Genomic DNA, 27,804 nt, shown 5'->3' on the forward strand with positions numbered 1-27,804 from the left:
CCAGAAATCCCAAGTTCAATCCTGCCTGCCAATGACCGGGGTCTGTAGGTGTTACACAGGCACTAGGAGAACCACTAAAATGACATGGAGTCAAGAGTGAGCAATATCCAGATGACACACAGTCCTACTTATCCTTCACCACATAAGAATACACTACCATAACCAAGATAGCCCTTTGCTCAGAGGTGATCAGCTCATGGATGAACAGCAGCTGGTTCAAGCGGAATCTCAGCAATACAGAAATTATGTTGGTAGACAGAGGAAAGTTAAAAGGTTGTCTGAAGCTCCAGGATAAGGACAGTGGTCGACAACTCCATTCTTCAGGCACATTAGAAATGTCCACCACAAGAGTAAAAGCTCCTCTGTGCAGGTTGCAGAGCTTTCTTGGGGGTTGGTCCCAGTCTGTGGAGCAAACTTCCACAAGAACAAAGAATCATCTAAATCCTCACCTTCTAGTGCAAGGTGTACTTCATTGATTGTTCTTTCTCTAATACAAGTACTCAGAAGCATATACATATAAACAATAGAAACCTACCAAACCACAACACTGCACACATTCTTCACCTTGGGAAGGACATGAGAGAAAGAAAAAAAAACAAAACAAAAAAAACCACGACAGATGTTATTCATGTCTTCTAATGCACTTCTGGAAGGCTCTCAGATAGTATGGTGATAAGGGAAGTGTAATAGCCTGTATGGAATAAAACAACATGACAAATTTATGCCTAGTCCATTGAAGCCCATAGAGTTGCACCAAGAATGAGATCCTCATAATACAGGATAGATGTGGTACAAACTTAGATTAATTTAGCTCATATTTAGTAAAGGGGAGATTTTACTGCTCAAGACAGATACCCCTGGTATGCTGCAGTATAAAGACAAATGACAGTATGATGTCACTAGCATACAGGCTGAAAGAAATGAAGGTATTCATTGTGACGATATGTGGACTGAGAATTTTTTGGCCCACTTCCCACCCAATGAGAGGCAGTCCTTCAGCTGGGGATACATGGATGTGGTTTCCACATGGACCTCCCACTATACTAGCCTGATCATTGGGCCAGAAGATTTCCTCCATAGCTGCCCCACCTCCATACCAAGAAGATACAGTCCTATTACTCACAGCAATGTTTGCCTAGGGAGCAAAGAATGATCTTATCCCTTAACTGGGATGTCCCTATGACACAGAGCAGCCAATGTCAGCCAAACTGGTCCTATTACAGTATTATATTTTTAATAGATTTCTACATTTTAAATGGTTTTGGAGTATAAAAAAAATAGTGAAAAACACATGCAGCAATTCCCTTTCTTTTCTTCCCCCTTCTCCTGTTAGCAGTGCATTTCAACAGCTGTGTGTTGGTTACCTAGGAAACTGCTGTGGGTTGATCATTGATTGGATATGTTCTCAGACTGCTTGCCAGAGTTGTGGGCAGAGTTTAGAGTGGCAGACATGTGCATGTGATGCATAAAGAAAGTAAATACTAGACTACTTCATTTCTTTCTTGTAATATTAGAGACAACCCAAAGCATTAGATGCTTTATCCCCATTAATTAATGTGAGTTATTTGTAAAGTCAGGTTATATTACTAAACTATTTCATTTATGATTATAAGTGTCACCATGCTAGAGAGATTTTTAGGACTTTGGTTGTATGCTAACAAGCTAATTTATAGTAGGGGGAAATAGCTCTGCATGCTGTATGGAAGTGTTTCCCAGAAAACAAGCTAACATAGCCATTCCAAATTACCACTCATGGAGTTATAATCCTTCTTTGTTGATTAGCTGGCCACAATAAATTCGATAGCTTAGTGCCTCCCCACCAAGCACATTTTCGCCCCTCATATGGGTATCTGGGATATTTTTTTACATGTGATATGTAACCACAGACATTCCATACTTTGGGCCAGGTTCTGGCCAGGTGCTGTGCATAGGTCTGTCAGAAAGCAAGTATCTGGCAGAGATAGGGAGTGAAGGCATCCACCACACACTGTTCCCACTGCCAGAATAAAACTTTTGTGGAAAAGCCATATACTGTCCCAAAAGGAAGGACATTAGAGGGTGGTTCTTCAAAGTCAGAGGATGTGGACTGCATTGTTGTTGTTCCTAGTCCAACAATGGACCCTGAACAACATGCAGGGGGCAGGAACAATCTATGCAGGGAGCACAGGATCTGTTCAGATACCAGCCATAATATGGATACTGATTTTGCACCATGTACACATGTTCATTTTGGGAACCTTGCCTACTTAAACCAGAATTTACCCTAGAGGCATATCACTCTTCATGGCACAACACAGTATTTTTTCAATTTCCCACAAAATATGTATACATGCCTATCATTTCCCCCCCTGCAGTAAGCATAAGAAACCCTTTTAGACTGAAAGGAAAAATGTTACCAATATAGGTATAATTCTGACTGAAGCAGTGTTGCTCCTGCTACAGTGAAATGGGGAGTAAAGACAGCTAGCAGATTTGATAAAGGCCAGAAGTCATGCCTCAGTTCTCTACCCAGTTGTAGCTTTTAAAGCTTTCGGCCAGGCTTACAGTGGAAACTTTTGCCAATGTAGCAATGTTGGTTAGGGGAGTGATTTTTGCAACATTTCTAAACTGGCAAAAATCCCATTGTAGACATCCCATCATAAAAGTGCTTTTGCCTGTATAGTTTATTTTGCTTGGGGAACCAATATAAGTAATACAGGCAAATGCATTTTTAGGTCAGTATAAGCTGTGGTTACACTAAGAGAGTTATGCCCGTAAAGCTATACCAGCAAAAAACTTAGTGTAGGCTAAGCCTTAGAGGTTCACATCCAAGGCCTAAATTGGACCATCAATGCTGAATGGTCTGATCATGCATCTCTTCCACAATATCTTCAAAGCAACTAATCACGTAAGCATTGCAGGACAATGCCCTTCCAATATGCGGTCTTCAGAAGCAGGTCCAGAACTTCCCTTTGTCCTACACAGTATTTTGTGCAGTTTTGAAGCTAAAAATAAAACAAATTAGTTCTGTAGGCAACTTTCATCGCGAGCAGAACCTGTCTAAGGTACAGAGACTAAAATGTACCCCCAAGTTATGCTACTTAGGAACCAAAACCTGCAGTTAGGTACAATGCAAGGTGATGGCTAATATCAGAAGAAACAAGGATTATCTTGAGTACTTTTTTGTGCAAATTTGAAGAAATAGCATTATGACCTCTTTTGGGGGGGTAAGATTCACTATGATTACTGATAGGAGATGGTAAGGATACTAACGAGAGATAGTATGAGCTCAGGAACAAAGTAATTTCTTTTTAAACAAAATTAAAGGTGGTCTTTGTTGACCACTGCAAAATCCTTTTACGAGTAAGAGGGGAGGAAAAAAAGACTTGCTTAATTCTAAACAGATTTTAATTTTATTGAAATTTTAGTGTTCACCTCTCTTGGGCTCTCACAGCCTAAGACCAGTTCTTCTTTAGACAGAAAAACCACAAATTTTTTAAAAGTATTTGAAGTTTCTTCTTTTGAAATAGGCACAAAATGCTTGAAATAAAACTACTTCCTTGCAGTAGTGCTACCCTGGTTCTTCTGGAATTATGGATTTTAAATAAAAGACCGTTGGTAGTACAATTTTGCAGCCTAGATAGTGATTATTAGGACAAAGATTACTAGGATTATGGTGAATTGTCTTAGTCACAGAAGATACTGAAAGGGATGATCAAATTTAGTGAATCATGGAGTTTGCAAAGGAAATCTTACACATACCATCTTATTACAAGGTAACATAAATTAGAGTTATGAAAAGGGCATCATCAGCCTGGAACAATGGTAGAGAACAGTGATTCAAAATCCCTAGCCCATGGACCACCAGTGGTCTGCTGATCTCATAGTGTTAATTGAAAACTATTAGTGCACTTAACTCTCTTGCAAGTAGAGCTGGACATGCACAAATTTCTCCATCACATGAAGATTTCAAAGATTCCTTGTTGGGACAAAACAGAGACCTTTCAAATTTTAGGTGTAAAACCAGAGACCACTCTTCCCCAGAAATAATCTGGAGGTTAAGAGATTCACCTAATTTCTAGAGAGCGCGCCGAGATGGAAACGGACACATGGAATAGTCTGTTGGTTCACGCTCTCGCCTGGGATGTAGGCGACTCAGATTCAAGTCCCTGCTCTGAATTAGTGAGGGCCTAAACCACCAGGCTATTCTGTGGCTCAGTCTTGGTCTTTCCACAAAAATTCCATCCTGGACCTGAGCAACCTTCCCAATGAAAGCTTTGTCAAAACTGATAGGTTTCCATGAAAAGTTTTGGTTTTGACCAACTGATATTATTTACAAAATTGGCTCTAATTGGAAGAAAACCAAAAGTAAATACTTGCCTAATATTTTTCCATATAAGCAATTGTTATAGCATTAGCTTCTCTTCTTCCAGTAATGTTCTGTGTTTCAAAAGAAAGATTACATAGCTGAGACCATCAAATTAATGCTGTATGTAACAAGATTGACACCATTATGTTAACTCTGTTTCCACAGGTTTTGGTTTTTTCTGTGTTTGTTTTTATTGTTTTTTGTTTTTTTTTATTTAACGTCACCTGCATGCATTTACTTATGAAGAAATAAATGCAAGTATGCAAACATCAAAGATGGAACAAGTCTCTGGGATGGATAGTGTTTCCTCACAAGGCCTTTCCTGTTTTAGGCAAACTAGTATTGACTCATTTGCAAACCACAAAAGGGACAGAAGGGTTTGCTTTAGGGTGGCTCAGAACCAGCTTGCTTTGCTGAGTACTCACAGAGGGTGGCATTTGGCAATTGCTCCTCTTTCCTGAGGGCTCCCTCCTGTGGGTTTCTGTATTCTGTCTTGTTAAGAGGGGCGACACATGCATGGAGGTCATTGGTTAGGGAGGAAGCATATGTTGTAGTATCCCCAGCAGGCTGGAGTCTCCACTGAGTCAGCTGGAAGAATCGATTATATTATCCAAGTAAGGAGAGATTCGGGCATGAATGAGTACTAGCTGGCTTTAATTCAGCCTACATAAGACTGAGGTGATGTTGGTTGGTTGGAGAAAGAAACTAGAGACATGGCAAGGGTAAATTTTGCTTCCTTTGACTGAAGATGTATTATATCTTTTAGCCTTCAGGGTATACTGCAGGCTCTCTTGCCCAAGAATGAATGCATTTTGGGTACTGATTTATCTGGGATTCTAGGGATTATGTGGGGAGTTGATTCATTGGTATTATATCTATGTTATTGATGAGTAATTTAACTTGATCTGGGGGAAGTTATCAAGTCTGATTACTAATTTAGTATATTTTTTAAATGATGCTTGAAGGTGCCAAGAGCATTGGATGGGTGCTTTTATTATAGTTTGTAAAAATTAAAAGTAAATTTCAATAGTAAAACATCTCCCTGTTGAGTTCAAATCCTAAAGGAAGAGCCTTGAATCTCAACCTAATCCATAATCATGAGCTATTGTAATTTTATCAGACCCCCCATTATATCAACCAATTCCAAAGGGGGGTGGAAAAACCCCAAAACAAAACAAGTAGAAACAAAATTAATCTCACAGAAACATATCAAGAGCCTAATTCTGAGATGATCAGCACTCTACTCCCATCCTATTTACATGATAAGGCCCAAAGTTAAAACGTAATCCCAAATACATTTTGCTAAATCTTTTTATAAAGTTATGAAAGTTGGATGAGCAATTTGTAACAAATAATTTATTTCAATCAGTTTTCACTCTCTGTTCTTAGCTGTCTGTCAACATATTGCAACATCCTCAAATGTATTCATTTTTTTAAGTTATGCAGTGAAGATACATCTTGAACCTGGGAAGTCCCAAAGTAGGCTGCACGCTAGTACTTTCATTGTGCTCTAGCAATTTCCACATGGGACATTACTGGTGTAATACAGAGAACCTGGTGTAATACTGCATAGCAAACTATGCTGCAAATCTGTAACTTGCTGTGTAGACACGGAGTCGGAATATGCTGTTATTGTTAGAGTACCCACTGGTACAATGATTTGTTAGAATATCTGTAGACTGCAAAACAATAAAGTGCAGACACAGTCAAGCAGAACTGATTTAAGAATAAATCCAAACAGTCACAAGATTTGTCATTACTTACAACTTGAGTTTTATTCCCTACAGTGAAATGCTGACTAAGGCTCTGAGCCTGCAAATGCTTACACATGCCTAACTTCAACCACAAGTAGTTTTCGGACTTCCATGGGATTTGCATGCTTAAATTAAGCACATGCATGTTTTCACAAGTGACCTCTTGAAGCCCCATTCCAGAATGTGAATAACTGGAGTAAAATGGAACTACTGATGAGAGTCAAGTTACTCACTTGACCAAGTCTTTGCAGGATTCAAACTAGAACAACTTCCAGCATGTATTTATATTCTTATTCATTACACCCAACATCAGTCTCATTCAGTTAACTGAATGCTGTTTTTCTAATTGTTACTTCCAGTCTCAAAACTGACTGCAGATTTTTTATTTATTTTTTTTTCTCCAAGAGACCAAAGCACAACAGTGGGGATTCAGGCACCACGCCAGTTTAGGCCCACATGAAATGGAGTTAATATATTCCATCTCTGGAAAAGAGAAAGATGCCAGCTGCATCACTAAAACATTCTCAGCAATTATGTTTAGGGAATGACACAGATGAGCACCACTTGCCCTCTTCCAGCAAAAGATGATGCAAGGAGGAGGAGGAGAAGATTAAAGATAGATAAGACAATGCTAGCAACAAACAATCCTTCAAATACTGACCAGATATAATCATTCCAGCATCTGCTTACACATTTACTCCCTCATGATAACCAGCACTTTAGTGGTACCATTTACAAGAGGATATAATTCAGACACAAAAACCTGGCATGGACTCTCGCTATAGGATTTTTTTTTAAAATCATGACTATTGTACTTACAGTACCAGATACCAATTTTAGTTACACTGTTAATTCAGAGTAACGGCATTTGCTACTTATTTTGGGGATCTACAACATGTATGCTGAATTCTCACGTATCTATAACAGTAGTTTTATTTAAAGTTTTAAAATATTTTTAATATAAAAGGATGACGCCACCTATTGGGTATGAATGAGCACGGGATGTGGGATGATGCAAGGTTCCTCCCGGTCGTTTTTCACCTCACCCATCCTCCACCCGCCTCGAACAATACTTAGCAGAAAAATGGACCCTTACAAAAAGCTTGGCAGCTGTGTCCACAGCAACTGATCAGTTCTAAATTTGAATTGCCCTGCTATTTCCCCACCAGATATGCCCTGGAATACACTGAGCATCAGATTGAGAAACCTTGAGAATATTTTAAATGATATGCTGGGTCAGCCGAGTAGAGAACTCAGTTCCAGTGCTGAAGTGTACTGAAAAGAGAAGCGAAGCCAGAGGTATGGAAAGCCTGTGTGGTACGAGAAGGAAGGAGATTAAGGTCACTTTAGAACCTAAAGCTAAATATCTCCTAAGGACAAGAATGTTTCTAAATTTGGATCACAAGCATCACTTTTATAGCCAGTACATCAAAATGCATTTTAGGATACCCTTAAAAAAAAAACACACCAAGAAAAATGTCTATTTGAAAATGCTTATCAATACATTTAAAAATGGAAAGCTTAAAAAACAAAACAGGATCTATATTTAAATAGCAAATTACAGATACCGTCAATGAAACAAACAATGAAATTCAGTTAACTCAAACTTAACCCTTAACTCAGTCTCATGTCACCCTACATTTTGCGCTCGTGTACTTTAAAAGTCCAAATTTCACTTTTGATGGTACTGTATATATCCATGTGCAGCAATATTATAGGGAGATGAGTTCAGAGAGATTACACACTGCATCAGAATGCTGTGCGACATTTTATTGCCATTTCCCCAGGATAACTTGTAAATTACATGGGGATTTTAATTTCAAGGTAATTAATCTGAGCTGCTATTTCATTTTAACAGAACAATAGCATTGTGCAAACTTGTATGAAATCCAAGACGTCTTATGGAAGAAATTCTGTTCCTTAAAGCAATCTGTTCACTAGTACAGTACAAAACCTACTGTCTACTGCACCTATGATACTCCGCAAGCTACACAAGGTACTGAGATGACCTACTTTATTTTGATGGAGGCAATTTATCCTAAAACATGTATTACATGCTAATGTACAGATAAATGAACACAAAGCCTACTAACTGAAATGTAAACTGATTTATGAGATTGTAGTGATCAGTTTAGAAAACTGGACTGGTATCCTGTCCAATGGAGAGATGGAATGGAGTTTGAAAAGTGACTAATTGAATATATTTCTAAATTAATGAAGGTAGATAATTGCCTTCACATCCCTAAATTAGAACAACATTCATTATAAGGACAAGTTCCTTTTAAAATTCTATGACCGGTTATCCCAAATATAAAAAAAAAAAATTAAAAAATAAAATTAAGCTTTCCATATATTTCCAAATCCTACAGTAACACATCTGGAATTGTACCTATTCTTCTCACTTTATTTTCTAATGTCTCAATTATTCTTTAAAATGTGCTGTAAATTACAATATATTTTAGGTTTAAGAAGAAATAGACTATAGGCTAGGCACTAATAAGAATGTATGAAATTATGAGCACAAATGCAATACACCACATTATAGTTTAAAATTTTAAAATAGAATCCTTATTTTCCAAGCACTGCTCCATATTGTAGTCTCATCTTTACATTTAAAAGCCACGCAACGAGTTATTCATTTAAGTTACACAATACCTCCAAAATGAACTTTCTTCTTGAATCTTGAGTTCTCAGTCATAGTTTCTAACCTAGGTGTAACCATCTCACTAGAATGTGTTGTTCTTTTGCATCCCCATGACGAAACAAACACAATCCAGATAGTAAATTTTGAAATGTAACTATTTCAGCTGTACACAAAAAGTTGCTCCAAAGTGCAAGATTAAGAGAGAGACAGAGAAAGAAAAAGGAAGCTTCTAAATTTTTAAATCCATAATGACGTTCACAGTAATTCTTACTCTTGTAAACAAGAATAATAATAAAAAAATCCAGCATCAACCAAAGAATCTGTTATTTTATACAAGTTGTAGGCTCAGAATCACAGCCCATATCCTCCTAGTTCCACACTGTGCCAACAGATTTTTTTTTTCCTGGTGCAGGTTTCCATGGAAATGCATCAGTCACTAATCTAAATAAGTGCGGGTGAAGGACGCCTGAAAACCTAGAGCAATTACGCATGCCATTAGAGAGGAAAAGAATATGATTCAACCCAGCTATTAGTAACATGGTACAGCTATCACGTCTATATTTTTGTTGTACTGCTCCAAACAAAACTGCTTTACTGTTTCTGAAAACCCACTCTTTTCTACTGTCTCTTCAAAAGTCCACATTAAAAGTATCTCTCAGGTAGTGAGTGTGTGCTAAATTCAGACCATTTCAGATGCAAAACACAACACGAATAGTTAATTAGCATGCATTTGTTTTACCATGGTTATTTATTTAAGCATGAATCCTTCCCTCCATAACTAAAAGCAGAATATCTTTGACCAGCTATTCCTAGAAGAAATGGGAAGGTTGATGCTTTGATCTGCATTAAAGGGGTCTTAGTTCCCAAAGAACCCATTTAAATATAAAAATCTGGGTTGCATAGTGTTTCTCTACAGGATAGTTAATTATCACAATCAACAATGGGCAAGGGTTTGTATCCTTGTACATAAAATCCATGCAATTCAGTACCCAGCATATTTATGTTTGGTACAATGCATAGCAGTATAGGGTTCAGTGTCTCCCATATCTGTGGGAGAGACGCAGAGAACTCTTAGCCCTACAATGACCTTCTACAATCACTTCCTTAAGGCTCACTTCTGCTCTCATGCAGAAGACAAATGACAATGGACGGACAGTTGGCATGCTGAGACTGCTACATAGTATACTGAACCGTAATTTCTCTGTTGTCTTGTCCTCTTCCCTCCATCCCCATTTGTTTCTCTTCCAACTATTGCTTCCTGTCATAGCTTAAGGAAGCTAGCAATTTGGGGAATGGGCTACATTTTTATTACAGCACAATGTAGCTCTGGATAACAATGGGGATCACCAGATGATACTCCACGACAAGTACAGTCAATTGCTTTGTCAGGAGGATGAAACTATTTAAAAAAAATATAGATGGTAGCACCCCCCATTAAGGTTGTCTGACTCTTCCCATTATGAGATCCAGTTTTCAGTTGCAAATAACTTTGTCAAACATTAAACCTTTTGGGCTGAAATTTTCCAAGCTGGAGATCTGCCTCAGACTGAATATTTTTTGAAAGTTTCAGCCCAAGCTGTTCAGCCATTTCTGAGACCAAGGATAGGGGAATATACATTATTTTGCCCATGTTAAAAAATTCTGGTGACCTTTTCTTTGAAAAGTTGCTGTTCAACGTGTCCAGTAGAAATTTGAGACTTTAGCAGCTAAAACCTCTGAAGATTCTATCCTCATTGAGCATGCACACCCTCACCCAGCTCATGGCTCCCAGTGCTGACCAGACTGAACATGCTCCATATCCAAAAAACAATTTAGTATGCTTCACTCTAGCCCACAGCTACAGTTGCAAAACCTGACTTTCCCTGGAATTGCTGCTCCCATCACATGCAACCTAAATTCTGACATTTTAAACTTTTTTTTTCCTGAACTTGAGAACATTGTTAAACGTAGTTGTGCTAGCAGCATGTTATATGCTGTTCAGACAAGAATATAGTGGTTACAGAACAGGACTGGGAGTCAGAATACGTGGGTTTTGTCCTGATTCCATCACTGGCTTGATATGCGATTGTGGGGAAGTCACAACCATTTTGTGTCTGTTCCATTCACCTCACCACAAAAAACAAAAACAAAGAAACAAAAACAACCCCACACACCAAACACACCCAGTAAAATATGTGATAATTCCTTTGTAAAACACTTTGGATAAAGACCACGGTAAATGGGAGAGAAGTAAGATGTAAACTAACTCCTGCTCCCAAAAGCTTACAATCCATACAAATAATTGGGTAGATAGCAAAAAGTAAAAAGACTGAGTAAAGCTTAGCATGTTTTGCCAAAGTCATGCATTTCCAGAGCCATTTTTGATTAACTGTTGGATTTTTGTGCTGGTCCTTTCAGGACTAAGGGGGAGTATATTAAAAGTTTGAAGGCAACAAAGTTTGCTTTCACTCCTTGTGCAAATACCAATTATTTTCAATCTGCCATTCCTTCAAAATTTTGCAATCCCAGGTCTTTCTGTATAGTCATATTTACCATTTTTGTGAACCACAATCACAACTACTAAGGGAAGAAGTATATTGAGAACACAGTAGATGCATGGAATAACTGCCTATAGTCAGATCAAAGGTGACATTCAACATTTTTCTTTTCTCTGGACTATGCATGTGTTGGCATGGACTTCACTGGGTACAAGATCAGACCCCATTCCCTCTGATTCAGGTCTCCACAAAGCTTGACGTTTCTGTAACTCCCTTATATTGGTAATCCAGTTGCCTTCCATAAGGATTCGTTTTTTGTCAATTGTGTTAAACTATTTTGCCTCCATTCCCTAGTTTTCCTAAAGTTTTAAAGTATGTGTCCTCATTGGAAGCCTCTTCCCGCTCCCCCCACCAATAAACCGTGTCTAGTCACTCAAACTATGAGATCGTCTGATTGAATAAACTATGTAGCATCAGGGCAGGGCAGTATTTAGACTGGAGATCACCATGGAAAACCCTAGTGGTACAGTAGGTTGTTTTGTTGATTCACTAAGAAATATGTTTAAATAAATTATTAAATCTTAAGGATGGTCCGGTTTATTGTTACCAGTACACCTGGATTAAATGCAACACAAAAAGGACCTGGCTGCTTTTGATCAATAAAGATACCACTGAACCTTCTGCAAGATTAGAGATGTATCAGTTTTGTATCCTGGCCAGATTACTAAAATTCAGTCCATATTTCAAGAGGATAATTTGCTTTTTTCTATCAAACTGCTGTGCACCATTAAACAACTGTCCCATTTCATCCAAAAAGCATAAGAAGTGGTGACTCAATTGATCCTATAAAAATGGAAAAACCTGGAAAAAGTAGAACAATTCCACTTTATCTAATTTGGTACAGGGACAGTTGATGGATTCACCAGAAAAAATGCATGTCACTGTGCAATGTGGTCTGCGTATCTGTGAGCATCTATTGGTTTTACATGTTGTCTAGTTTATGCCCTGAAAAGTAACATCCGAAAGCCTTTGCAATTAAATTCAGCTAATATATCTACAAATGTACAAAACAGACTGTCTCATTTGCAAAGTATACTGAGGTCATCTGGCTGAAAGACAACAGGAAATGCACCCTCATCAGCTTCAGAATTTTGGAAGACTGCAAGTCAACCAGACTTAACTTTTATCTGAATAGTGAACATAAACCCTTGAAAATTTCTAAGTACTGCTGGTTTTTTTTGCAGACACAGACTAACATGGCTGCTACTCTGAAACCGCTTATAAAGTGGATTTTTTTCCCCCAAGCCTGTTACCTTACACTACATTTTCCAAAGCAGCATTAATACTGGACATTGTCAGAACTCCACACTGTTTCAGAGTCCAATGCTACAAAAGGGATTTTCAAGGGAAGATACTTATGCCTCCTCAGAGCTCTAGCTCTTCCAGGATCACTGTTTTATACAGTTACAGTAAAATCTGCTTGATGGTCTCTCTCAGCAACCTGATCTAATACCTTGCTTCCTCTTCTCACTACTGTTCTTCACTGAGTTGGATGGTTAAACTATTTTTCCCCACAACAGTAAAATCCTCTTTGTAATCAACATACTTGTTCCCAGAATAAAGTTGCTCTTAAAATAGAATTTTCCATTTGCTAGCTCAGTCACCTAACAATCCAATATTTTTACATCTGCTAATTAAGTGCTAGCTATGCAAGAATATTTCATTTAACTCATTAGTAATATAAGATCTAAGAATAATAGTGTTTATTGCAATAACAGTGAACAATTACAAGATTTCTGAGATTATAAAGTAAATTGAATAACAAGTGAAGAGAATGTAATGTTTTCCACATCCACGGAGAGCCATCATTTTACTCCAGTCAGAACAATGTTTATTTTAGATTAAACAAAAACCAAATAAGTACAAAAGTAAAACCTCTAGGAGAAAGGCTAGGGAATCTGTATGTGTGCATATGCCTGCCCTCCACTATTGTGTGTCCATTTAAATGCAGACTATTAGTTTTCTGCGGACCTTTTAGAGATAAATATCACAGGACAAACAATCACAATAGTTACATATATCACAGAGAACATACCAGAATGCTGGAAAACCCAAAATTATATTTGTTATGACTCTTCATTAACTATCATATTAATCTTACAGAGTTTAGGATGAACAATTAAGAGGCATAAACCATAGACTTCCTCCTATTCTCCAGAGGCATTATTGGTGCCAAAGATTCCTGCCTCACCTCCCTGGTAGAGCATGGCATCGCCTCCTCCTTTAAATCTCCAACTAAATATAGCTCTTCTAGCCTTCATTAATTTTTCCCCCCACATTCAATCCTATTCCATCGTCTCTTCCCACTCCATTTCTCTCCCCTGCCCTTATTGTATTACCTCCCTATGCTACCCTATTGTCTGCTCACTATGCCTGCACCCCTTTACCTGTGGGCCATTCCTTCTATCCTCAGGCCAGTGCTAATTTCTCTGTGCTTGGGAACTGGAAGAAAGTGTCAAGAATTGATCCTAGAGTGCAAGTTATTCTTCCTGCCAGAACCCATCAGCTGCCTGAGCCAGGGCCAGGGTGCTGAGAGAAGAGAAGAATGAAGCCCCCAAAAACCCACAGGGCAGATCCTCCGGTGGTGTAAGTTGTGATAGCACCTTACACTGACAATTCATGGCTGCTCTGGGAACTCTTGCTTTTCCACCAAGTTTGAGTTAGGAGGACAGTAGAGATTGTTCCAAAGGAGTTACAGCAAGGCACAGTGTCATTTTGGGTTGGATTGTCACTCTTCTATAGCACTTTTGTCTTGTATTGACATAGATCTCTGTTCTTAGCGCTGTGTAAGTCACACCGATATAACTAATGTGTGCTGAAGCCTTGTACTGCTAATGTAAGTTACACACATAAAACATGGGTTGTACCTGTCATTGTGAACAGGTTACAGTATGAGTATTTTGTTTGGTATGCTGGAGTGTCATTCAGATTGCGAGCTCCACCAGTGAAGGTTCAGTTAGGGCCCTCATTTAGAGTCTATTGACCAAAACTAAGACGAAAGAATTCCTATGGCTAAACAGTTGGCCATGAGTTATTTACAAATAGGAAAATTTTACAGAAAGCTTAGAGAGTTTAAGTGTTTAAGCTGTCTAATCAAATACTCGGGTAAACAAAGCTGACCTTGCTTATTTCCTTTGTGGTACATTAAAAAGGTCGGTCTCCAAGCATCCCAAAGTCATCATCATTCCTCAGAACAATCAAGTTACCATTGTTTCATAGCTTTGCATATAGGAAGTGATTTTGTTGGTTATTGCCAGAGAAATCTTGCTAAAATCCTGAAATAAGTGTTAAAAGTCTTGTTCATCACATCCACTTTCTTGTACAACTGACCACTGGGCAGTGAAATACTGAACTAGCAGACAATCTGAGATATCCATTGCCTACAATATCTAATCCTCACTTGAGAAATTATTGAAAAGCAATTAATTTTCAGTTCATTTATTAAGCTAAGAGCTTTTTTGCACTCTTTTAGAAAGAGCATATTTTCTTTACTATTCTATGTAGCCCTAACACCAACAAAATTCCAATCACCATTAGATATCGCACCCGTGTGTTTCAATGCTATCCCGAGTTAGACTGGGCCAGGATGCTCAGGCTGCTGACAGTATCCTTGCCGGTCTGATAAATGGCTTCTGACGCTGTGTACTTGGACCTGATTTGAGCTACCAGTAGCCATTTCATTGTTACATTAGTCTTTGGAGGTTTTTCTAGCTAAGTCATAGGGCTTTTGTTACATCTGTATGAAAACCCATTTTAGGTAAAACGGTTTGTAACTCGGTATACCATTCTGTTCACCATGCCCAAGGAAAACAGAAAATGGCTCCCTCTGCCATAAGCCTGTGGAGCCAACATACTATCAGATACTGAGAAATAAAAGCTTGTGTGTCACTAAAGTGAGTGATTTTAATTTTGAACAAACATAGAAAGTGTATCAGTGGGGTAAAGAAGGTCACAGAGTAGAATGGCACTAAATCACCTTCAATACCATTTATCTGTCACAGCAGCCACTAATGTGTTAGTTACGTCATCCAAAAACATTAAATGACTTCTCTTTAGCTAATGAAGCCTTCAAAAGCCAGAAGAACCACCAGCATCAAAAACAAAATACATCACAAATGCTGGAGGGAAATTACGTATGGCATTAGGCCATCTCTCGCTAGTGCTAGACTGTCTATAAATTTAAAGTTTCTAATGCTTTGTCAAAAATAGTTTTAAAATGTCTAAAAATAAAAGGAAAAGGCCTTCCTAAAGTAAAGATTGTTTATAAGGACTTTGAAATCTTTATAGTACATGATGCCCCTGGGTGCATCACTGGCAGATTGTATAGCTATACCATTAACTGCTACTCACGTCAATATGCGTCACGCAAACAATGTTTTATGGTACAAAAGGTCCTTTGCATCTTCAAATATGACAACTATAGGAATGCATGTAATAGATATTATTCAAATAGTACCCATGATATCATCTGTACCATTCTATTTGAGACATTCCCTATATTTAGGATGAAGAATTGTCTGAAGTCACAAAAGTCAAGGTTTTACACAGTGATCATCATACATGAAGTCACTACTACCACTAGGAGGAATAAGAGGCAATTCATATTCAAATAAATAAATAAATCTACCTTAGTGTGACCCAGGAACCTCTTAGCACCAACTAGGCAAGGGACACAGAGTGGGTGCACAGGGGCTGCAGGGATCTCTTGGGTCCTACATGTACATTCTAGTTCATCAAAAGAATGTCATGTGAGGTCTCAAAACAAGAGCCAGTGTCACAATAGTCATCAATACTGCAAAATGAACGTATGTATGTATGTTGTGCAAGCAATTTTTTTTTTTAAATTATACACACAGAAAATTATGTTCTTAAATCTGTCTAGGAACCGATTACCACCAAAGCTGAAAAACATGTTCTCTGTCAGACAAAACAATTTATCTGGCTGTTTACATGTAAATTAAGTACTCTATGTGATTCCTGAGGCAGAGAGTCCAGCCTTCCAGGTACGGCTTGGAAGGAGAGGAAGATACTGCACCTGGATTAAATGTGGGCTTCTCCCAAGCAGTAAAGGCAATACTGGGGTTTGTCACTGACCGAGAACGAACACAGGCAGGAGGCACAGATCTTGGACCCCAGCATCTTCAGCATAATCCAATACCCAGGTGCGGGTGCGGAGGTGGAGAACCAGTGAAAACAGAGTCCCCAGAATCTCTTAATTCCTGAAACTGCTACTAACACTAAAAACTACAACAAACAAAAAAACAGACTATGTACAATTCTAAAAAGTGTCCTCTTTTCTCTCGCTGACGCAAACAGCTCCGAATTGGATCATGTGGCAGTGAGAAGGAACTGACGGTGTGGATAGGGCAGACTGACCTTGATCACTTCAGATGAAACCATGAGATGGAGCAAGGGCACGTATATGAACCAACAGACACTACTCCTTTCAAAATTCTCTGGCTCCAGATTCATGGCTTATGCATAGTACCCTCAGTGGAATACTATTGGGACCACCACTCGAAGAAGAATTCAGAATTAACTCTCTGAAATCTGATCCTTTAAAAATAAAAAGCATAATATTTTAGCCTGCATGAAAGCCATTTCATTTGATTGCTCTCTATGCATTGGAATAAGATTAAAGAGAATGAACCATGTAACAGTTCTTAAATTGTGTAAATCTTTAGAATTCTTCTTTTGACCTTCAAAAGTGATCTAACTGGATGAACAACAATTATGTTTAAATATGCATTGTAGGACCTGCAATGTAATGGATTAATCATCACTCAAAATACCCTTTACAGGAATGTACTAGACAAATTTTGACTGAGATATGAAGACCTAAGATATGGGAGAGAAAATGCATGTAACTATTTTTAAGTGTGCCATTCTGATGTATCCTGAATTTAGTTTTATAAGGGACAAGTAGTTAACACAGAGTAAAACAAGACTTTAAAAGCTGCCTTACGGTATGCATGTCATATCTGAGATAGATGGCAGGGATGAGAGGAGTAGAGCTGGACTCACGATTCATACTGAATAGTTTAGACACAAATTCAACCTTGCATGTAGAGCTGGGAGAAAAACGGATTTTGTGGTTCACTGGCAGTTCTGAAAAAAAATTGTCCATCTCCAACTGAATCCAAAAATTGTGAAATAGATCTTCGTGAATTTAAGAAATTTGGGTTGAATGAGGTGTTTTGTTTGACCCAGAACATTCTGTTTCAGGTATTTTTAAAAGGCTACCTTCACAAAACAGCTGGGGGAGAAGGTGGTGGTTGTCTCTTTATAACTTTTAGCCCAGCTCTTAGGGTGCTCATCTGGGATGTATGTTATTCATAGCTGCAATCCATAGTCATTCATAATGACAATGAAGAGTCACTGGGCCAGGAAAAGAGAGTAAGGAAAAGAATGAAAGTGACTGTAGCCTCGTGATGAGACTTACTCAGGATGAGACAACCATTTTATATAAATAGTCATTGGACTTGAACTTGGAACAGCTTCAAAACAAGAGGAAGTTTGAGATCAGAACATCCCATAGCTCAGTGTTCTGGGCACCCTCCTGCAGTGTGCAAGACCCAAGTTCAAATCCTTTCTCCACATCAGACAAAGGGGGGGGGGTAGGAATTAAAACTGGGTCTCTCACATGCCAGGTGAGAGACTCAACTGCTTGAATAGAGGCTCTAAGGAGGGCACCTGAACTTCTTCCATTATGAACATGGCATCTAACTCTTCCACTCCCACACCTCCCCAAAAGTTTGGCCAAAACTATCTGTGTCAAAATTGTAAACGGTTTCAAGTCAACCCAAAGTGCACTTTTCAGTCAATCAGCTATTCAACTGAAAAATTTTGCCCAGCTCTATTTTTTTGTTCAGGAGTTTCTATTTGCAATTGCTCTAGAACTGTGTGACACCTTACTGCAGGTTTCGGCTCTGTGTACTCCACAGAGAGCCGGACCCAAGTTTCATGGCAAAGTCCCTGAATTCTGTGGAACACTGTTAAAAATTCTGCAGCAGATTCAAATCGCTTAAAACAAACAAAAACCAAAAAACAATGAAGTTTATATTGACTTTAAAGATGAAAATAAATATAATCACACAGAACATCCCTACAGTTATTTATATTGATAAACAATATTGTTGCTGGTGCTACAATTTCCGTTTTAATACGCTACATTTTTCTTTTTGACAATGTCTAATCTGTCACATTGGCAGTTAAATCCAAAACTAACTAGTATGAAGAGACAATTCAAACCATTGAAGAGCTACAGTTTCAGTCTGTATGTTCACTCAGGAAGACAGCATCACATTTACACTCTTATGTTTTCAAGGTTCTGTCTGCAACATGAAAGAAAAATGTAGTTTTCGTTAATTTTAGTTTTTTGTTCTAATGAAAAGATTGCCGAACAATTGTGCTTCAGGATCAAATTCCACCACTCTGAAATGCCTAGGGCCTTGCATACATGTTGTAGTTAGAACTATTCCCTGCCCATGTGCATAGTTGACTTATGTCAGATTCACAGTTGACTTATGTCAGATTGTAAGGCCAGGAGGGACCACTGTGATCTTCTAGTCCGACATCCTGTATAACACATGCCACAGAGCTTCTACAAAACAATTCCTCGAGTACATCTGTTAGAAAAAACATCTAATCTTGATTTTTAAATTGCCAGAAGAGACTGCACTACACCCCTTGGTAAAGTGTTCCAATGGTTAATTACCTTAAGTTACACCCTATTTCCAATCTGAATTTGTCTAACTTCAACTTCTAGTCATTAGATCATGTCATCTTTCTCTGGTAGATTGAAGAGCCCATTATTAAATGTGTTTCCCATATACATACTTCTAGACTGTAATCAAGTCGCCCCTTAACCTTCTCTTTGTTAAACTAAAATAAATTGGTTTTCCTTGAGTCTACCACCAATTTATCAACATGACTTTCTGCTTCCTGTTTGGAGGACTCCCCCACCCCCCCCCCACACACACACGTAGCTGAGGAGAAAGCAAATATTAATGACTGCCAGATTCACATGCAACATAGAATCATAAAGGTTAGAAGAAAGCACAAAGGGAAATCAACTCTAGCCCCCTGCCAAGATGCAGGATTTATTGGGTCAAACATCCAAGACCATCCAGCCTCCTTTTGAAAACTTCCAGTGAAGGAGCTTCCATGACCTCCCTACGCAGTCTGTTCCATTGTCCTACTGTTCTTACATTTCGGAAGTTTTATGAACCTTTATATTGGCACGCATAAAGCTCACACTTTCTGGAACTATTCTTGTATCAAAAACCCCCCAACCAACCCACCCACCCACAAGTGTTTCCAGAAAATAAATAAATAAAAAGGAGTGAAAAGTAATACAAACAGAATGAAAGTCATTCTAATGCATGTTGGCAAATACTTTGACAGTATTAGCCAAGCTCTAATGAAGATGCTTGGGATTGATCAGGAAGATGAAGACAATTGTCTTCATATTCATTAGTTTTCTCCTATACTTAAAAAGTGAAATCATTTATACAGTTTGTGTTTTTTTAAAAAGAGACATAAGGCTATACCTTTATTGCAGAGCCAACTCGCATTATCTACATTCAAGTTTATTCCTCATAGGTTAGTCTAGCTCAGGTGTGAGTTGCCACACTACAAAATGAATACTAGAAGTGCACAGAATGATTGGGTTAGCTGCTAACGATCACCCTGTGCTGCTAACTCAAATTTAAGCTTATACCCCCCCCCCCCCCGACAGGCCAGCAAACTTGAGTTAATTCCAGCGTGGTGGTGCTTTTAAGTGTTTCAGTGCAGAGAATAAGGGGTAACACTCAAATTAGCAGCGCAGTGAATTCAAGCCTAAAGAGATTTTAAAATGAGGTCTGATGAAACAACTAATATTTCCTTAAGGTTGCTGGTCTAATCAGTCTTAGACTTCTACTCATATTCATTTTCAATGTTTGGTTTGGTAGGAAAGTCTGGCCCAAAGATGTCCTCAAGGAACATGCAAAATATGTAACTGTTTGACACCAGCTGAATGTTGTACCACATTTATAATATAGACTATTCCGATAGGATTCCACTGTTTTAGTTGCACCTTGCAAGAATGGTAGTAGTCAAAATATGCCATGGTATTCTGCCACATCAGTACAGCTTTCAACAGTGGGTGGTGTTGGAGAACTGTTTAAATTAATTGGGAATGAGTAATCTGTGTCAGCAAAAACACCCATGCTCAAAAAAAGAAAGTGACCTGTAGAAAATGCTTATTAAATGCACTTGTGAGACAGACATTAATTGCTATCATCTTGACATATGAAAGTTCACTCGCTATCCTACTTGCAGTCTTGTTCGCTGTATGGCAGTGAAACCTGAATGGGAACTTCGTTAAACATAAATATGGCATAACATTCTATTTGGTGTTATGTGTAAGAATATTTTGAGACATTTAAGAGACTGTATTTACAAAGTATGGTTTTCACCCTGGACACCATGTGTTGAAAAACATCAATAATTTGAGTAGCAGATAGGTTTCAGAGTAGCAGCCGTGTTAGTCTGTATCCGCAAAAAGAAAAGGAGGACTTGTGGCACCTTAGAGACTAACCAATTTATCTGAGCATAAGCTTTCATGAGCTACAGCTCACTTCTCACGAAAGCTTATGCTCAAATAAATTGGTTAGTCTCTAAGGTGCCACTAGTCCTCCTTTTCTTTTTGAGTAGGAGAGCACCTCTAACACTTTTTCTTTCATTGTGCAGCTGTGTATGTAGTTACCACACTTCTACTTGTGCAATAAGAGATCTGAATTCATAATCCCTAAACAGCACTGACAAATGATGGGACAGTTCAACCTTCTTAATACAGCTCCCCCATAATGACCTTTTGGTCTTTTTAATAGGAATTCTTGATTAAGGAGCATCATTTTATGCTGCTGTTTAGAGAACTCATTAAGCTTCTAGACATTCCCATGAATCTGTAGACAATATCTGCTTTGGGATTCAGATACAGTCTGCTGCCTATCCAGCTACGACAGGCCCATTGCCAAGGTCCAGCGTAAACAAGAAGTCAGAGTAAAATGTTCAGTCCCTCTGTAGTTGATACTTTTCTGCATATTGCAGCTACTTTATCCCTCAAAAATCATTAAAAGGGGATTCTTATTTCTTCCATTCTTTTCTTAAGATACTATAGTATGTTGTGTTTAACTACCATTTTAGGGTTTTCCAGTTTATTGTGGCAGATTTTAGTATTTCAAAAGTGTGCTTTCCTGAAATCCAAAACCCTTAATACTGCTACATGCCACAAATTCATTCCTTTTACTGTGCACTGAATTCACGCAATTCATGGTCACTGGTTCTAAGGATCCTTCTTATCTTGAGTCAGTCCCTCCCTAAATAGAGAATCAAGACATAGGAGCACACACATTGTATTCTGTGCGGTCCATCACTCTGAATAGCCACAAAAACCCTTTTAGACTCAGAGCACCTGACAAATCCAAAAGAAAGGGCAGCCTGAATTTTGCTAGGATGAGAAAGAAATGGAGGTAGTTCAGAGCTCAATGGAGAAAGCAAATTCACCGATTAGAGAAACAGCTATTCAGCAACATGAATTAGCATATATTGTAGGGGTTTCAGAACATGTGCACACAGTATGTAAACTGCTTTGCTTTCCCTAATTTTGTTTTGCTATCCCTTTTTTAAGTGGATTTGGGGAGTCTACGTGCTTCAGCTGAAGGGAGTGAGATGCCAAATCCGCATCTTTGTTGCTGGCTAGCATCTTGAAAATGCGGATTAAAAAGGAGTCCGTCAGTAACAAATTTACATAATCTGTACTATGAGAATTTCTGACATCTTCTCAACCCAATTGCCTAAAACTAAGTGGTGGGGGGGGGGCAGTAGTAGCGCAAATATAGAACCACAACTAAATTCCTCTATTGTCCCCCAAGCAGGGCAAAGAGAATATTTAGAAGACAATGATGAGAATGCTGGAGATGGTCATAAACCAGAAGCTTGTGGATTTATGGATCTGAAGTTTAAAGAGCTGCAGCTGAAACATCAGTGGTAGACAGGCAAAGCACATGTGTAAGATGAGAAACATCAAATTTCAATCTAATACCTTATGGCTGATCCGTATTTAACCCCATCCTGGTTTAGAAAAGCGTATATAATGAGCAATGAAAAATAATTTACTTTACATTGATAAAACTGTGATAAATTTGAAACTAATATCTAGTAATTGAACCAAGACTGGTGATGCGAAGATTCTTGCAATGAGAACTGAAGCATAATCCCTGTTAACCATCAAGCAACTGATCACTTACAAGCACCTTTCATTAAAGTCTATTTTATCCTCAGACTCCTGGCTCAGTAAGTACTTTCCTAGTTACCAAAGCCGCTTTTTCCAGCTAGTTGCAGAGATCAGCTTTGCATAAGTCGCATTTCTTCTAGTTCATCATAATGATGGTTGTTTTTTGTTGGGGGGAGGGGGGCAAAAAATTCCATGTTGCCATTTTGGGTAGCCACCAACTGAAGATATATATACATTTTCCTTTGAATCCTCTCCTTTATTAGGGAAAGACGTGACAGAAGCTTTGAGAATAATGAGTGATTAAGGGGAGATGCCATTTATTATAATGTGATTTGCAGATTAATCTTGTGGATAGAGCTACTAAAACAAAACAATAGAAGGCAAAAATGCTCATGAAGAGGATGATGAATGAGTATAAGGCATATCTGAACACATCTAGGAATAAGATATTTAACCAAGAGAAATGTAAGGACTGAGCTCTTCAAAAAACAAAAAGCACCTATTTAAATGCCATTTTAAAAGAATTATCTGTCAAACACGCTAGTCAATGTAATGCTATCAAACATAACACTGCAAACAAATTGTAAGAGGAGAGAAAGATTAAAATGTTATGAGGAGAAAAGGAAGGGAAAAGCAAAAAAACAAAGTTTGACAGCATAGAGGAAGACAAGGTAAAAGGACAAAAAGAAAGGGAGGCAAGTAGAAAAGATTTAAACTGGAAAAGCCTCCATATTTTATAGCTTAACAGAAAATTGCTTAACATACTTTAAAGAAGCATTCATGTTGCAAGAAGGTTTTCCCTCTCTACAAGGTAATGTAAGATTTTACATCTAAATCAGGAAAACACCTATTTTGTAATGGCTTTAATGTTTATCGTTCCTCCCCTTCCTCTCCCCCACCACCCAGTTGTGGTTAAATCAGTATTAAGATATTTGCTTTAGTTACCATTTCCTTTTCACATCACTAGTGTTAGCTTAACATTCAATGAAATCATACATCTGTATTTTGTAATTTCAAAAGACCTCTGCTTTATTCTGTAGGAGAGAGAAAAAGCCACACAGTTTGCTCCGAGAAAACAGAGCTATAATGAGTATTTCTTAGCCAAAAAAGAACTAGCAGTTTCATGAATGCATAATTAGAGAGCTCATGAAGTGGACTTCCCTACCCAGAAAGGCAGAGGAGTTAAATTAGTGGGAGGAGAGAAAAGGGCTCTTCAGCTTAGTGGAAAGTACAAATTACTGAAAAGAAGGGGAAAAAAAAAAACCCACCTCAACACACCCTTCTTGGAGATTTTATAAATCAAGTCAATTTTTAACTTTATGCTTGCTTTGGATATCAGGAATGTCTGGATACTTTCAAGTGATTCAGGAAGACAGCCATCTTTCTGACCCATCCACTATCACTGCAATCAAATGAAATTCTAAAACAGAAAATTATACAATTTCTGTACTTGCTTGGTTTGTGGAAGTGTGTGTGTGTTACTATCTCTGTTCCTTTCCAAACCAGACGTTAACAAAGCCTCCTTCCACCTCCATGTCAAAATTCTACATGGAATTCTTACACTATGAGAGCAATTCAAAGAGGCAAGGTGCTTGTGGAAATGAAAAACTACTACACTAAAGATTTTCTGCAAGGCTATCATTACCTTGGTCATTGCTGACACCCAGAAATTGGAAGAGCCCATTTGAAAGAAAAAGAAAGTAAACTAACATTTATACAGTATCAAACTATGAAATGCCTTTAATTACTACATGCATAATTAAAGACCCCCTGATTTTGCTGTCCAGATATCTTTATGGATACCATTCCAGTTTCTTGAAAGATGCTGCAAACCCAAGCCATTCATTTTTTATATTCAATATCAGTTTTCAGGGAACACAGATGACCGAGGCAGATAATCAGAATGGCAATGTCTGTATTCAGACTAAGGAGATGTCCATACAGGTGCAGAGGACTGCAACATAGCCACTCCTGATAAGTAAACAGACAGACATTCATGAAATAGAATTTGTACATCATACATTTTCATCTAGGTGCTGCAACAGCTAGGCAAGCAAGCAGCTAGCTTGACATAACATTCTAGTTTTGTTTATATTGTAAATATTAAAATTTGAAAGCTGCTAATTGCTTATAGGAATAATTGACTATGTATATTAGCAAACAGTGTTACCTATGTTCTCTCCTTTGCTTCAGGGTGTGTGTTTATTTTTTTACACCTCCTTTGTTTGCATCTTTTCTTAATTCAGATTGTAAGATTGTAGAGGCAGGAACTTTCTCTTACTGCAGCCCTAATCCTGCAGTCTGATCTATGCTGGTAGACCTCAATGGCTGTGCAATATCCCAATAAAGTCAATGGGACTCTGCCTGGGATCAGGGCCCCACACATGAATCAGCTGCATGTGGGGCCCTCGGGTGATGCAGGGGCCCACTGACTTTATTAGGATACTGCACAGGCATTAACGTTCTACTTACCAGTGCGGATCAGTTTATGGGACTACGGTCCGTGTGTGAACAACACTCAGACCAATGGGGGACTCAATCTGATTGGCAACCCAAGACAGATACTGTAATAATATTATTGTTGGTTATTAATAGATGCAATTGAAATTTTGGATTTTATTCTTGTGAAGAAAAAAGTATTTCTAATCTAGCTGTTCCCTTGATGCTCAAGTACTGTGCAAGCAGAATATGTCATACAATTATCATTCATGTGAAGTGTCTGAAGCACAGTCTTCAGTGACAAGTCTCCATAGGAACAAAACTGTAAGTGACATTGATACTGTTTAGGACATTTAAGCAGTTAGGATTAACATTTTTATCCTGTCTTCTACTGAATGAACATAGCAAAACAGAAAAGGTTTCATTTTAAAAAATTCAATATACACAGTTTTACCTGACTGCTGTATTTCCCATTACAAATACAGTAATAAGAACAATGTTAATACCACTTCTTTTTGCATTTTTTCTTTAAAAAGGTACACACAGAACAGACAAAAGTAAATACAAAGGGAGTTCAACTAGCCTGCATAAAAAAAAAAAAGGAAGCAACCGTGGTACTTTGAATGGACAAAACCTGTTGAGTTAGAAATTTCAAAATGAATTTTAGTTCCACTGTGAAAATTTTATCCTTTAATTTTAAAAGCCTGTTTTCCCCTCAAAGTTGAAATCAATTTTAGAAGTTAAACACCTTTTAAAGGAGGATTCTCCTAAAGTCAATTGGCAAATGATTGGTTTATATATATATATAAAAAGATCTTGATTCTGAGCTAGATTCTTCACAACAGTTCAGTTACACCTGACAGTTCACTACACCCGACAGATTGAATCTCCCTTGAACAAGAAAATTGTTAGGTGGTGCAGTACCACAACAGTGGTTTCCTTTTCCACTCTCCTCACAGCTGCCAGCTTGGGTGGCAAAGACTGGGGGCCAGGGCTTCCCCAATGCCCTAATAATCCCTGGTCACCTTAATGGCTCCTTGGGGCTCTTGCAACCTATGACAGGTTACTGCACTCCCCTAGAGATCACACCAGCGCAGAGCAGCCCCAGCCTCTTGTGAGTGTGAAGAGAAACTTTTACAAGTGCTTCTCAGCCACGGCAAGAAGTCCTGGATCACTGTTTTATTTCAAATTAGAATTCCCCCACGTGTAACACGTAACATTAAAAATGTATCATTGTGGATTTAAATTGGTAAAGTATGTTTAACATTATGCAGAAGGAGTTCTTCCATCCCTACTTGCCCCAACCATATACCTGTGCTCCACTAATTTTGTGTGTATTAACTTGAAGATGTCTCTAATTTAGAAATTTACACTTTGTATACAGTTTGACCAAGGTTGTATAAAGTAGAATCAGTATTTTTTCCTATTGTATGCAGCATTGATAGTTGCTGAGATATTTCACAACCAAAATATGTAAATCATCTCATGAATGAAAGCACATCTAATGATTTATCCTGGTCTTGAAACTGAAGGCATGATACAGATTACATGCTCCCATCCTTACTTGATTGGCAGTAACTTAGATGAATAGTTGGTACAAATCAAATTCCATCATTTTCCTTGGAGGATCCATTATGTTATTTTGTATAAGAAGCACAGGAACGGACTCCATGGGTGCTCGTGGGCTCAAGCACCCACAGAAAAAAAAATACGGGGGTGTTCGGAACCCACCAGCCATAGTTTTGTACTTGAGGTCTGCTCACAGGGCACTCTCTAGCCCCAGACAAAGCTTGATAAGTTCTGTGCGGCTTACAGCTTCTGTCCTTGGGGCAGGGAGTTTGTTTATAAACAGAGGCAGGGTGACTAAAACAACAAAAGGCTGGTCATTAAATTAAGGGATTGTTAGATGATCCTGAAAGCATTGTCAGGCACTCCAGTTAAAATATAGGAAACAAAGGGTAGGAATAAATGGTCCATTTTCAGAATGAAGAGAATGGAAAGGTGGTGTCCCCCACAGGCCTGTACTTGGACCAGTGCTGTTCAACATACTCAAATGATCTGGAAAAAGGGGCAAAACAGTTAAGTGGCAAAATTTACAGATGATACAAAATCACTCAAGATAGTTATGCCCAAAGCTGACTGCAAACTGTTACAAAGGGATCTCACAAAAATGGTGATTTGGCAACAAAATGGCAGATGAAATTCAATGTTAAATGCAAAGTAATGCACGTGGCAAAAGATAATCCCAATTATAGATACAAAATGATGGGGGTCTTAATTAACTAACTGTTAAGAATCAAGAAAGAGATCTTGGAGTCATTTGCAGTACTCTGGAAGCACTAGGCTTCCAGAGTGCTGCAAATTTGTAAGACTCCTCCTCACTGTGCCCGTATCATCCTGAATTGCAGAACACTCATTCTCCAGCTTCATAGAATCATCGGACTGGAAGGGAGCCCGAGAGGTCATCTAGTCCAGTCCCCTGCACTCATGGCAAGACTAAGTATTATCTAGACCATCCCTGACAGGTGTTTATCTAACCTACTCATAAAAATCTCCAATGATGTAGATTCCACAACCTCCCTAGGCAATTTATTTCAGTGCTTAACCACCCTGACCGTTAGGAATTTTTTCCTAACGTCCAACCTAAACCTCCCTTGCTGCAATTTAAGCCCACTGCTTCTTGTCCTATCCTCAGAAGTTAAGAATAATAATTTTTCTCCCTTCTCCTTGTAAAAGCCTTTTATATACTTGAAAACTTATGTCCCCTCTCAAGTCGTCTCTTCTCCAGACTAAACAAATCA

General features: G+C 38.4%; 1 protein-coding gene across 7 annotated transcripts in view; it reads right to left on the minus strand.

Moving 5' to 3' along the window:
- SHANK2 (SH3 and multiple ankyrin repeat domains 2) overlaps positions 1-27,804 on the minus strand; it is a 613,170-nt gene that overhangs the window by 233,067 nt on the left and 352,299 nt on the right. The window contains exon 1 of one of the 7 annotated variants that reach the window (XM_073347896.2): positions 8,758-8,902. The exons of the other annotated variants lie outside the window; for them this stretch is intronic. Coding sequence (XP_073203997.1) covers positions 8,758-8,824 — 67 coding nt within the window. The 5' untranslated portion in view covers positions 8,825-8,902. Of the gene's footprint in view, positions 1-8,757; positions 8,903-27,804 lie in introns of those variants that run through there. 7 annotated transcript variants of the gene reach the window in all.

The sequence above is a fragment of the Lepidochelys kempii genome, chromosome 6 (assembly GCF_965140285.1).
Source record: "Lepidochelys kempii isolate rLepKem1 chromosome 6, rLepKem1.hap1, whole genome shotgun sequence".
In the NCBI taxonomy this organism is placed as follows: Eukaryota; Metazoa; Chordata; order Testudines; family Cheloniidae; genus Lepidochelys; species Lepidochelys kempii.